Source organism: Acanthochromis polyacanthus, chromosome 21 (assembly GCF_021347895.1).
Source record: "Acanthochromis polyacanthus isolate Apoly-LR-REF ecotype Palm Island chromosome 21, KAUST_Apoly_ChrSc, whole genome shotgun sequence".
Classification (NCBI taxonomy): domain Eukaryota; kingdom Metazoa; phylum Chordata; class Actinopteri; family Pomacentridae; genus Acanthochromis; species Acanthochromis polyacanthus.
The window spans coordinates 22,652,979-22,666,635 of NC_067133.1; the positions used below are offsets into that span (position 1 = coordinate 22,652,979).

Genomic DNA, 13,657 nt, shown 5'->3' on the forward strand with positions numbered 1-13,657 from the left:
AAATGCTGCGGTTAAATCTAAAAGCACAAGGATCACACAGTGACCAGAATCAGTAGCTAAGAAGATGTCATTAAAAACTCTTAAAAGAGCCGATTCTGTGCTATGCAGTCTTTTAAAACCAGATTGAAAAATCTCCAGAACATTTTGTTCATTTAAAAAGTCCATAAGCTGGGAGTACACAATTTTCTCCAGGATTTTGGAGAGGAAAGACAATTTAGAAATGGGCCTAAAATTTGCAATAGTAGCAGGATCCAGTCCAGGTTTTTTAATCAGGGGTTGCATAACCGCATGTTTAAAATTTTCAAGGACCACTCCAGAGGACAGACTGCTGTTAATGATGCTGTGCAGATGTGGCCCAACTGTAGGGAAAGCCTCCTTAAAAAGTTGAGGAGGAACAGAATCATTGGGTGAACCTGATGGCTTTAAATTATCCATAATCTCCTGCACAAAAGACAGGGTCACGGGCTCAAAGGAGTCAAACACAGCAGAACAAGGAACAAACACAGAGGGGTCATAAGTAGGAGGTGAAATAAGTGCTCTGGTAGAGGAGACTTTAGCAACGAAGAAGTGCAAAAAGTTTTCACAGACAATAGGGGAGGGCTCAATTCCTATGACCTTAAACAAAACACAAAGTTTGTGACAGTTTGAGACAACAATATCAGAGAAATATTTCCTTTTAGCCTCTTTCACAATGGACTGGTAACGACACCAACAATCCGTCAACCATTGAAAAGACACTTCCAGTTTATCTTTTTTTCCACTTGCGCTCAGTTCTGCGACACTCCCGTCTGGCAGTGCAGGTTGTTTCATTCAAGCAAGGCTCTGGTAGAACTTTATGCTTCCTGGTCTTTAATGGGGCCGCAGCATCAATGGCAGATTGACAGGTGTCAAGAAACTGAGAGCACAGAGCCTCTGTATCATCACACACAGGACTGGGAGTGACGCAGTTCTGAGTGAAAGTGACTGAGTAGCGAGCAGCAGTGTAAGAGTTAAAAACCCGGCGTCTGTGAGCAGCAGCGCGAGGTTTAACTGTGTTATCATGTACAGCAGCTTCAAAAAGTACAGGCATATGATCAGAGAAGAACGCTTCACAGATCTCCAAGTTAAAACCAGGCAGACCATATGACAAAACAAGATCAAGTGTGTGACCACGATCATGTGTCAGGCCCAGTACAGACTGAACAAGATTAAAAGAGTCAATTATATTTAAGAAATCCCTTGCCAAGGGGATTTCCGGACAACATATGTGAATATTAAAATCACCGACAATCAGGACCCGGTCATATTTCGGCATTATGTCCCAGAAAAGTCAGTTGCAATTCCTCCTCCTCGACCAGATGTCCACGGAGAATTAAAATAGCAGCACTCCTCAGGTAAAAGTTCTGTGAAGGCACTGGACTCACCAACACTCAGCCAAGTCTTGGTGACAAAGAGGAAGTCCAGATCCCGAGATGTAAAGAAATCCTTCAGGATGAATGTTTTATTCGCATGCGATCTTGCGTTAACCAAGCCAAACCTGGCAAGAGCTGGCGGGTCTGGACGAACAGCTGACAGGGAGTCCCTACGGACAGGCCGCAGGTTGCCCGGATCCATCCCGCGCCGGTGGAGATGAGAAGAGCAGGGACCACGGGGCAGAAACATGTCATCCGAGCCGGTCATCGGTACCAGACAGGCAGCGACAGGGTCCAGCCAATGTCGGGAGACAGCAAGGCGAGGAACCACTCCACATCCACCACAAACAGCTTGCACCAACCCAGCCCTCAGCCTCACCAGACAACCGTCCCACTTTCCCCAGCGGCGTTTTTGCCAAGGGAGTGGCACTGGCGTATGGCAGAGGTATGTTGGGATGTCCGATAGGAAACGAGACAAAGATCTCTGTCCATAAAGCTCTAAATTGACTAGATCATTTGAGAAGACTCTCAAATTTAGCAAAGTTTGACGGATCAGGAATGAGTACATCAGAGGGACAGCACATATTAGAGGCTTTGGGGATAAAGTCAGAGAGGCCAGACTGAGATGGTTCGGACATGTCCAGAGGAGAGAGTGTGAATATATTGGTAGAAGGATGCTGAGTTTCCCACTGCCAAGCAGGAGGCCTAGAGGAAAATCAAAGAGGAGGTTTATGGATGTGGTTAAAGAGGACATGAAGGTAGTTGGTGTGAGAGAACAGGATGCAGAAGACAGGGTTAGATGGAGGCAATTGATTCGCTGTGGTGACCCCTGAAGGGAAAAGCCGAAAGGAAAAGAAGAAGATTCCACCAAGGAAGACTGCGGAGTTATGTGACGATCAGCGTGTTTGAATCAATCCGCTGTTCGCAACATTACTCGAAAACAGATTAAGGGATTTGAATGAAATTTTCAGGGTCGGTCAGAAATGACACAAAGACCAAGTGATTAGACTTCAGCAGTAAAGCGGCTTAAAGTTTGGATCCACGTATTTGTTAAGGATTTCCTATTGTGGTAGTGTCACGGCGTCTGATGATGGCAACAAGTGAACGCAACCTCAGCGGCCTGCTGATGATCAAATCATTGCGATCCTACTACAAATCCACCACTGTGGACGTATCCGAAATGATACAAGGAACAGTTGATTAAATTGTGGGGGTGTTTCTGAGTCCCATCAATTCCCGTTGCCCGCTACAAACAGACCTGATCAAAATCTTATGATCAATTGAAAAGTTGCTAAAATTTACCTTTTGCACATTTGGATCTTAATCAGGTTTTTAGTAGAGCTACAATATGCAAAAGCAAGAAGAGGGAGTGTGTCAAAAAGCACTTTGAAAAAGTAATTTATTGAAAACAAGTAAACTGAAATAGGCTGTTTATCAGCTGATCAAAAGTTTAAGACCATCGCTCAAAAAATTACAAAAAACTCTCTAAACCAGAACCAAAAATTTTCTCGGTAGGACTTAGTAATGAGTAGCTCCACCGTTCTTGTTAATCACTTCAAAAATTTGTTTGGGCATGCTTGTTGCGAGTGTTTCCAGGAAGCTTTTGGGAACATTGCTCCAAGTGGTGAAGATGGCTTCATGAAGGGCATCAACTGTCTGGAACTGATGGTCATTTTTATAAATTTCCCTTGCTATCCATCCCCAAATGTTCTCTACGGGATTTAAATCAGGGGAACATGCGGGATGGTCCAAAAGAGTGATGTTATTGTCCCTGAAGAAGTCCTTGGTCAAGCAAGCATTGTGAACTGCAGCATGGTCCTGTTGAAAAACCCAGCTGTTACCACACAGACGAGGGCCCTCAGTCATGAGGGATGCCCGCTGCAACATCTGCACGTAACCAGCCGCCGTTTGACGACCCTGCACCACCTGAAGCTCCAGTGTTCCACAGAATGAAAAAGCACCCCAGATCATAATGGACCCCCCTCCACTGTGCTGGGTAGAAAACATCTCAGGTGGGATCTCCTCGTCATGCCAGTAAAGTTGGAAGCCATCTGGACCGTCAAGGTTAAATTTTTTTTCATCAGAGAATAAAAATTTTTCCACCTTTCAATGTCCCATGTTTGATGCTCCCTGGCAAAGTCTAAATGGGCAGTTTTGTGGCGTTGAAGCAAACGAGGTCTTTGAATTTGTTTTTGAAACCTTTTTCCTGCAGATGCCGTCTGATGGTTATTGCGCTGCAGTCAGCACCAGTAAGGGCCTTAATTTGGGTCAAGGACTGCCCTGTCTCTTGACGGACAGCCAATCGGATCCTCCGGCTCAGCACAGGTGTAATTTTTTTGGGTCTACCACTTGACTTTTTTGTTCCATAATGCTCAGGATCTGTCAAAACATTTAGAATGACTGTCTTACTGTGTCCAACCTCAGCAGCAATGGCACGCTGTGAGAGGCCTTGCTTATGCAGCTCGACGATCTGAGCACGTTCAAGAAGAGAAAGCTTCTTAACTTTAGCCATCAGGAGAGCATGACCATGTGAATGGCAGATTTTGGCTTTTACAGCCTATGGTCTCAAACTTTTGATCAGCTGATAAACAGCCTATTTCAGTTTACTTGTTTTCAATAAATTACTTTTTCAAAGTGCTTTTTGTCCCACTCCCCCTTCTTGCTTTTGCATATTGTAGCTCTACTTAAAACCTGATTAAGATCCAAATGTGCAAGAGGTAAATTCTAGCAATTTTTCAACTGGTCTTAAGATTTTGATCAGGTCTGTATTTAGGTGAAATGATTCGGTATGTACACATGCATAACACACACCTGTGTTCAGCGCAAGGTCAGGTAATGAACAGTCTTTGTGGAGTACTGTACTTTCTCAGTGCTGTTCTTCTTAATTGACCTGACAAGCCGCGAGCGTGTGTGTGAACACGTGTGTGCCAGGAAGTGAAATTAACTTAAGCCACTGACAGATATGTCCAAATATGATTCATTCAATAGTAAATTATCATTTTGTGCTGCAAATCTACCAACCATGTCATGTTAAACCAGTATCTAGCTGCTTCTAATTTCCCACCGTGGTGTGCCGGCTTTCGTGTAAATGAGTTGGAATGCTAAATAACTAATTTCGGAATAAATATTGTCAATTACAGTGTTGAAACATGTTCTACAAGCTGGAAAAAAATGCATTTTTTTTTTTTGCAATTGTCACCGTCTCCTGCAATTTCATCACAGCAAATAAGCTTAAAACATCGCAACTTTTATTGCAATTTTTTAGAAAAGCTACCGCGAATTCAGGCAATTTCGTCCGCAACAATCTCGAAAAACGCCCGCGAAATCCTGGAGGGACTGAATTTCATAGATTTACACATGGTTGCAGTAATTAAGCTGGATATAGCACAAGTGCTAATTTCCATCTAACTTCCATTGGCAAAGCAGCCAAGCATCTGCTGTACACAATCTTGGCATTTTCTCCATGAGTTTCATGAGGTAGTCACCTGATTTTTTTTTTTCCAACAGTCTTCATGGAGTTCTCAGAGATGGTGAGCACTTCTTGGCCCTTTTGCTTTCACTCTGCAGTCCACCTCATCCCAAACAATCTCAACTGGCTTTAGGTCAGGTGGCTGTGGAGGCCAGGTCATCTGATACAGCACTCCATCACTCTCTTCTTGGTCAAATAGCCCTTACACAGTGTCTGGGCTCATTGTCCTGTTGAAAAATAAATGATGGCCCAACAAAACGCAAACTGGATGGATGGCATGTTGCTGCAGGATGCTGTGGTAGCCATGCTGGGTCAATGTGCCTTCAATTTTAAGTAAGTCCCCAACAATGTCACCAGCAAAGCATCCCCACACCATCATACCACCTCCTCCATGCTTCACAGTGGGAACCATGACCATCCATTCACCTTTTCTGCATCGCACAAGGACACGGCAGGTGGAATAAACACGCTCCGCTTAAACATCCCCCGCCTTGTATACAGTGCCTCTAAGTGCAAGAAACAGTAATATATTCTGGACGATACACTAACAAAATGATACATCTTCACTACAATAAAAACAATCAGGTCAAGGTCATACACCAAAAAAGGCAGATCTACATAATGCACAGGTGGCGTTGGTGCAATATGCATGAAATCCTTCAGGTAGTTTCTGACATATGCTCCAGAAACAGAATCAAAAAATATTTGAAGTGCCTCACAATGACCTTGAAAATAAGGTCAAGGTCATGCACCCGAAAAAGCACATCTACATTATCAACAGGCTTAGTGTGTGCAATATGAAGGAAAACTTTCAACTGGTTTCTCAGATATGCTCTGGAAACAAAAAAAATATTTGAAGTGCCTCACAATGACCTTTAAAATCTGGTCAAGGTCATGCACCCCAAAAGGCACATCTACATTATCAACAGGCTTAGTGTGCACAATATGAGTGAAATCCCTCAAGTAGTTTCTGAGATATGCTCCGGAAACCAAAAAATATTTGAAGTGTCTCACTATGACCTTGAAAATCAGGTAAAGGTCATACACCCCAAAAGGCACATCTATACTATATAGAGATGGCCTGGGTGCAATATGAATGAAATCCCTCAAGTAGTTTCAGAGATATGCTCCGGAAACCAAAAAATATTTGAAGTGCCTCACTATGACCTTGAAAATCAGGTCAAGGTCATGCACCCCAAAAGGCACATCTATACTACATAGAGATGGCCTGGGTGCAATATGAATGAAATCCCTCAAGTAGTTTCTGAGATATGCTCCAGAAACGAAATGTGAACGTATGTACGGACGTGCCCACACCAATATCCCCCTCCGTGCCTACGGCCGGCGGGGGATAAAAAAAGGATCTCAAACTCGGACTCATCAAACAAAAGCACAGATTTCCACTGGTCTAATGTCCACACTTTGCGTTTCCTGGCCCAAACAAATATCTTCTGCTTGTTGTTTAAGATAAGATAATCCTTTATTACTCCCCGTTTGAGGGAAATTTCCCATGTTACAGCAGCATACATCGTATAACAATAGGAACAATAAACAACAATATAATATTAATCATAATAACAACCACAATATGTCCAGGAGTGTAGGATGGGAAAAGTGGCTTATGGAATGATATGAAGTACGAGAGAACTGTGCATGTTATGTGGTAAGGGATCGTGTGAAACAGTCCTTCGTCATAGTTTCTTCACAGCTATTTGACCGTAAAGGCCTGACTGGCGCAGTCTCCTCTGAACAGTGGATGTAGAGATGTGCCTGCTGCTAGAACTCTGTGTGGCATTTACAGTAGTGGCCAAAACTTTAGACCAAAGTGTAAAACTGAATGTTATTGCGTCAAACTATTCCATACAATCTTGACATATTTACTGTGAATTACCCATTCAAATTCACATTTATTCACATTACAATTTAAATTTTTTTTACACATAACTAAAGATGTTTCACTGTGCCACACAAGTTTCTTGGATTGAGAGCCTCTCCTGCCTTTCTCCTAACTGCGCCATCTGATGCTCTCATGTTGTACTTGTAGAGGTGGCAGCATCATGGTGTGGCGTGCATGTCAGCAGGCAAGGTTGGTCATATACATCGAGTTGAAGGCATCACGAAGACAGAGCAGAACATTCACATCTTGCAGAAGTCGATGTTACCGAGTATGAAGAAGCTATTAGGGCATCAGCGAGGCATTTTCCAGCATGATAACGACCTGAAGCATTCAGCAAAGAAGACCAAGTAATGGCTGAACAAGAAGAATTTTCAAGTTTTGGACTGGCCACTGCAGTCTCCAGACTTGAAACCCATTGAAAACCTGTGGAAAATCATAAATCACTATCGGGACAAGTCCATTCATATCAAAAAAAAAAAAAATGAAGAGGAGCTGTGGGAAGACTGTCAGTCAACCTGGTCAAAAATTACTGGAGACATCTGCAGAAAACTGGTAGAGTCCATGCCTCGCAGGCTGCAAGTGATCAAGTAGAAGGGATACCCTACAAAATATTGACATGACTATATTATTGGTAGTTGTTAAATAAAAATGTGGTTTGAGCCCAATTTAGGACTAATTTTCTTTACATATCGAAGCACAAACAAAACGGTCATAAGTTTAGACCACCTGGAATTTAGAAAACATTTTCTTTCTCTTTAGTTATGTGTAACAAAATTTCAATTGTGGTGTTAATAAATGTGAATTTGAATGGGTAATTCACAGTAAATATGTCAAGGTTGTATGGAATTTGATGCAATAACATTCAGTTTTGCACTTTGGTCTAAAGTTTTGGCCACCACTGTATCTAGGCTCTAACCTGAGGTGCTGTTAACTTGCCATTTCTGAAGCTGGTGGCTCAGATGGACTTATCCTCGGCAGCAGGGGTGACTCTTGGTCTTCCATTCCTGTGGCGGACCTCAAGTGAGCCAGTTTCATCATAGTGCTTGATGGTTTTTGCGACCGCACTTGGGGATTCATTCAAAGTTTTTGCATTTTTCCGGACCCACTGACCTTCATTTCTTAAAAGTAATGGTCGACTGTTGTTTGTCTTTATTTAGCTGATTGCCATAATATGGATTCTAACAGTTGTCAAATAGGGTTGTCAATAAGGTGGCAAGAAATTCCACAAATTAACCTTGACAAGACACAGGTGACTACTTCATGAAAGAGTGGCTATTTTGAAGAATCTAAAATCTAAAACATGTTTTGACTTAGGGCTGCACAGTGGCTTGGTGGTTAGCACTTTTGCCTTCCATCTAGAAGTTCCCTGGTTCACGTCCTGGCCTCCCCGGGATCTTTCTGCATGTTTTCGCCGGGTACTACGGCTTCCTCCCATAGTCCAAAAACATGCTCAGAGTAACTGGTAACTCTAAACCGTCTGTAGGTGTGAATGTGAGTGTGATTGTTTGTCTGTATATATGTAGCCCTGCGATAGATTGGTGACCTGTCCAAGGTGTCCCCTGCATTTTGTTTAGTACATAATTCCATACGTGTTTATTCATAGCTTTGATGCCTTCAGTGAGAATCTACAATGTAAATAGCCATGAAAATAGTCATGAAAATAAAGAAAAACCATTAAATGAGAAGGTGTGTCCAAATTTTTGACTGGTAGTGTATACTGCATTTTAATACAGCTAGTTTCACAATAAAGCTGTTCTCATTTACAGCAGGGCTCCAGACTGTGATTAAATGGTTTTCATTTTGTGACTAAAATTTGAGACAGTGCGAGTACATTTTTCATCTACTCGTGCGACCAGTAAATTTGCAGATTTTTTAAAATTACTGATTATTTCTTGTTGCTGACAAACTTCTGCTCCACACTTCAGCCCAGCAGCTGACAGTAATGTGCAAATGAGCTGGTTTGCCAACTGACAATAACTCCAAAAGAAGAAAGGAGATGCACATCAAAGAAGAAAGTGGGCCAATGTCTGTGAGAGCGGGGGTCGAATGACAGTGAAGCTCCTGATGTTCCACAAAGCCTTTATTTACCTTCAGCAGCCAGCCTTATTTTGAATACAAATTCACCTTTCTGTCCTTAAATCCTTTCTTCAGGAAACACCATGAGAGCCTGTCCCCATTCCAGCTAGGTGCTTCTAAGTTTATATACATTCTTTGCTAGACAGCAACAGCGTGGAACAGTTTTCTTTCATCTTTACGTGAATTTTCATACTTTTCGGCATCTAGACAAACCGCTTCTTTGATAAACACTTCCTGTGGTGCTGAAATGGTTACTAAATAAAAGCCCATACCATTAAAAATGGTAAATGGTCAAAATAAAAGCCTGGAGGGAACGGTTATTTTAACACTAGCAAAACAAAGGCTTGTCAAAATTGATGAACTGATCAACAGACCTTTACAAGGGTAATTTACACGTGATTCAGTATAAATGCATAACGTGCACTTGCATAGCACATGCCTGTACTCAGCACAAGGCCATTTTTTATTAAAAAATTCATCCATTGGAAATTATACGTCAACTGAGCAGGCTTGAAGGAGTACTGCACTCTGTAAGTGCCTTCCTTGTTATGTTGTGTCAACTGCTGCACAATAAAATGTGAATTGAAAAGATTATATTTTCTGTATTTATTGGTCAAGTATTTATTAGTAATACAGTGAAAATGAGAGGAAATGTGAATATTGACTTTGCAAGTTGATTTTGGTGTGTGCCCCTTAAATTTTCTCCCTAAATTTTCTTTGGTGTGCGCTCCTAAAATTTTAAGTTAGGGGCCACTGTGCTCCTAGAAAAAAAGTTAGTCTGGAGCCCTGTACAGACTGAATAAATCATAACCTCATCATTTATAAAATGTTAAAAGCCACAGTTACCTGAGTGACCCTCCACCACTCGGTGGGTGTGGTGCAGGAACACCATAGCTCCTTAGCCAAAAGGTTAGAAGGTGTAGCATCCATTAACTCTTTCAGCACCTCCTTCATAACACTTAGAGGCCAGTCTCGTCGGGTCACATCTAGACTCAGCCCCACTGCTTTCAGAGCAGGCCCGATGCGGCTGTAGTAGAGTTCACTGGGACGTGGCACGGGAGGCACAGGCTGCTGTGGGTATGAGTCTTGGGCCTTGCCAGGAGAAAAAAAACTCCATTTACCTTAAATGAAAACATTTCTCATAAGCCCAGAATATGGGGCTGCAACAGGAGGGGTGGTCAGATAACGGCCTGATGCAGATATATAAATACATTCTCTAAAAGACTGTGTGTTAAGTCAACAAACTTAACACACAATTCTTAACACACACTGTTTTATGATGATGCACAATACAAATTCTTTACCCTCTGAGCCTGCAGCACAGCCTCCCTCTGCTGCCAGCGTTTGTAGAGGCCAAAGAGCGGCGTGGCGCCATCCACCCACTGGATAAGTCCTGAACGGGTTCCAAGGGGCGTTACAGAGTAGTGGCGGGCATGGAAGTGTGGATGCTCCTGCTGGTTGATCTTGGTGAACATGGTGTTGACAATTGACAGGAATTGCATGATGCGCTCATCCAAATGCAAATCCTCCAGTCCTGAGAGAGATTTTAATAATTGCTTGATTAAGGCAAAGACAATTCAACTATTAAATCAGGCAAGTGTTTAACATTCAAAGAGAGTAAGCATAGCTTGATTAAGTTTTAGTTCACAAATGCTTCCTTTGCAAAATACAAAATTCAATCAAACAGTAAAAGCCTTAAAACTACATCCATGACTGGTCATAATATATGAACAATCTTAATGCAGTGATGTAGTGACAGCATAATTTACAGTGTTGTTACTGTCAAAGAGGTTTTGGCTACGTTCACACTGCAGGCTAAAGTGACCCAAATCCAATTTTTTTGCCCCTATGCGACCTGTATCTGATCTCTTCATGACAGTCTGAACAACACAGATCTGATTTTTTCAAATGCGACCCAGGCCACTCTTGGATATGTGGTCTTAATTCCAATACGTATCGGATCTTTTGCCATTCGACTTCAGTCTGAACGGCCAGGTCACATTTATCCGACCTATACGTCATTGGTACTCGCCAAACGTCACTATTCTGTGTCTTCAGGCTGCCGAGGACGTGTGTCTCGCCGTGAGAGTGTTAAAAAGAGGCGCTCACATATGAACGTAAAGGTTGCCCTTGTCATTCGAAAATTCTGAATGAAGTCCGCATCTGTGAAGCCTCTCACATCACTATCCCACCACTCCTGGCTGCTACTCTGCACCCACACAGTTCTCTGGAGAGACGTTGCTGCCACTGCCTCACAAAACGCCAGGGCCAAAATCCTGGCTCTTTTCCTTCTTGACCTTCTCCTTAAAACGATTAAGTTATAAATATGCTGGCTCCGGCTGGACAACAACTTTAAAATGGCCAGACATGCTCTACTGTTAGCGTCCATGTTTACCGCAAACACTGAACACGCTCTCTGCGTGTGTCATTGTTGTGTCCTCTTCTGCGCATGCAGGACCCTTTTGGGTCGTGTAAGGGTCCGTGTACTTTACAGCCATCCGTTTTCCGGATTGATATGGGTAAACGAAAAACGGAAAACCATCCGATTTTCGATTTCCGTTTGGATGAAGGTAAACGAAAAACGAGCCGTGTCCCGTTTTTCGTTTGGAAATCTAAAACGGAAAACGAGCCTATATCTGATTTTCTACTGTGGGTTTATTTCACACAAGTCGGGAAACAAAATACAAACGTCATTCCCTTTCGTGTGTCTCGCTTTGCCTTGGACAGGTGTCGTGCCAAAGTAGTTACCCCCGATAGAAATTGTATCCCTTGCCACGGGAGCGCGCATGCATTCGGAAGGGTGGAGTTATAATCCTGTGTTTAGATATCAGCGTAGTTTATTAATAAAACAAATCGTGGATTGTTACGATCATGCTTTGATTGTCAAACATGTTTGGTAATGTAGCGCGTCACATTTCTGTCTGAATAAATGCTTTTGCTATACATGGCGTGTTGCTCAGTTAATAGTATTCATCGCGCTGCCTAACAATGTCTTTTCCTTCTCCTTTTTGTAATAAAGTGTAATGTTGCTACTCAATCACCCTGCTAACTAAACGTAGGCTCAATACCCTCTGGGTGGGAACTAGATTCAAACGCGCTGTAATTCAATCTTTTGAGCAATCTGTCCAACTTCTGATACAGTAAAATCAACACCACTGTGAGCATTTTTTCACACTGCCAGACTCAATTCCACCAGGGTATCTTATCTTCAAATACTGGCGTTTTTGTTTTGTTTGTTTTTGGTTAAACCCCACCTCTGTTCATCATCAGAACTTCATAGCATTTATTCAGAAATTGTCAACACAGACAAATGACGATACAGGAGGATCTACCAGAACATGTTATGAGGGGAATACACATTATTTCAGCCTCATTGTCTGCACTGTCCAAGGCAAAGCGAGAGACACAATTTTCGATTTCCAAACGAAAAACGGGACACGGCTCGTTTCCCGTTTTTCGTTTACCTTCATCCAAACGGAAATTGAAAATCGGATGGTTTTCCGTTTTTCGTTTACCCATATCAATCCGGAAAACGGATGGCCGTAAAGTACACGGACCGTGTAAGGTTCACACAGGAGATCACATACAAGTCGCATTTAATTGGAAATGTGAACGAACTTGCAAAAAATCGGATTTCACAAAAAAATCGGAATTGAGCATTAAGTCCTGCAGTGTAAACGTAGCCTATGACTGACCTATGCAGTCAAAATCTCTTTCCAGGTTCATATGCGACAGATTTTATTAAAATGAAATCTGTCACATGTGACAGATTTTATAGGGTTTCCTACCTTTAAAAAGGTATGGGTAGTTGTGTCCATCTGAGCCCAGAAAGAATAGCTTCTTTGGCTTGGTCTTGGTGGGAAGGATAGTGATGGTGTTGCCAACTCTCTGTATGGTAACGGCATCTGAAGCTGATGCCTCGCCCGGTAGGGCCATCTCCGTTGTGCTCATAGACACTAGGCGAGGACTAATTTCATCCAGATGAAGCAGATAGCTGGCTCGCTTCTGAGCACGCTGCTGAAGGCTCATCATTATCTAACCAGCACGTACACCAGATGGGATAAGCTTGCAAGATAATTTTACTAAATATGTTTGAATTAATGACATACAGAAAATAGACATGCATCTGAGGATACGTAAGCCTAGATTTGTATGAATGGATCAATATGAAATTGATATAGAATAAAATATATACAACAGTGCATAGAAATGGCCACAGACCTGTCTGAAAGGAAGCCAACTACTGGCAGGGTTGGCAGGATTGGAAGGGTTTTTAAGACGCTCCAGAGCAGAAGTAATGGCATCACCATAGGTCTGCTGGAACCAGGTCTCATGCGGTGTCTGTGCTGGAGCTGCTGTGATGCTGCAGACGTGATCCAGGGCAAAAACTACGGGACGCATGAGAGCAGAATGCTTCTCACGCATAATGGCAATCTTTTCATCCCTGCAGCAGAACAAAGATTGTGACTACACAAGAGAAGCAGGGAAAATAGTGCACATTCGAGATTCAGATATATATTTATATACACACACGGATATATATCTCCTGTCGGTGAGTGAGTCTCACCTGCGCAATGTGTTGTTGTTCTGCACTCTCTTGACTTCATCCTCCAGTTGTTGGATCCTACGCAAGACGTGCATGTGTTGCTGTTGCAACACACCCAGCCACAGCTCATCCCACAGTAAGGTCACTCTGCGCAGCTCACCCACCAGCTGTTGGACCTGATTAGCACATAGGACTGGTTAACAGATTCTTTTGACCAGTGGTTGTCACATTTTAAAGACCACATCATCCATTCACAAGAACTGCTTATGTCACAGCAT

General features: G+C 42.6%; 1 protein-coding gene across 2 annotated transcripts in view; it reads right to left on the reverse strand.

The window, feature by feature from the left end:
* smg1 (SMG1 nonsense mediated mRNA decay associated PI3K related kinase) overlaps positions 1-13,657 on the reverse strand; it is a 238,923-nt gene that overhangs the window by 51,436 nt on the left and 173,830 nt on the right. For both annotated transcript variants that reach the window (XM_051941283.1, XM_051941282.1), the window contains exons 38-42: positions 13,401-13,555; positions 13,055-13,277; positions 12,622-12,868; positions 10,138-10,367; positions 9,680-9,925 (exon numbers count right to left, since the gene is read on the reverse strand). In XM_051941283.1, the coding sequence (XP_051797243.1) occupies positions 9,680-9,925; positions 10,138-10,367; positions 12,622-12,868; positions 13,055-13,277; positions 13,401-13,555 (1,101 nt within the window). The remainder of the gene's footprint in view (positions 1-9,679; positions 9,926-10,137; positions 10,368-12,621; positions 12,869-13,054; positions 13,278-13,400; positions 13,556-13,657) is intronic.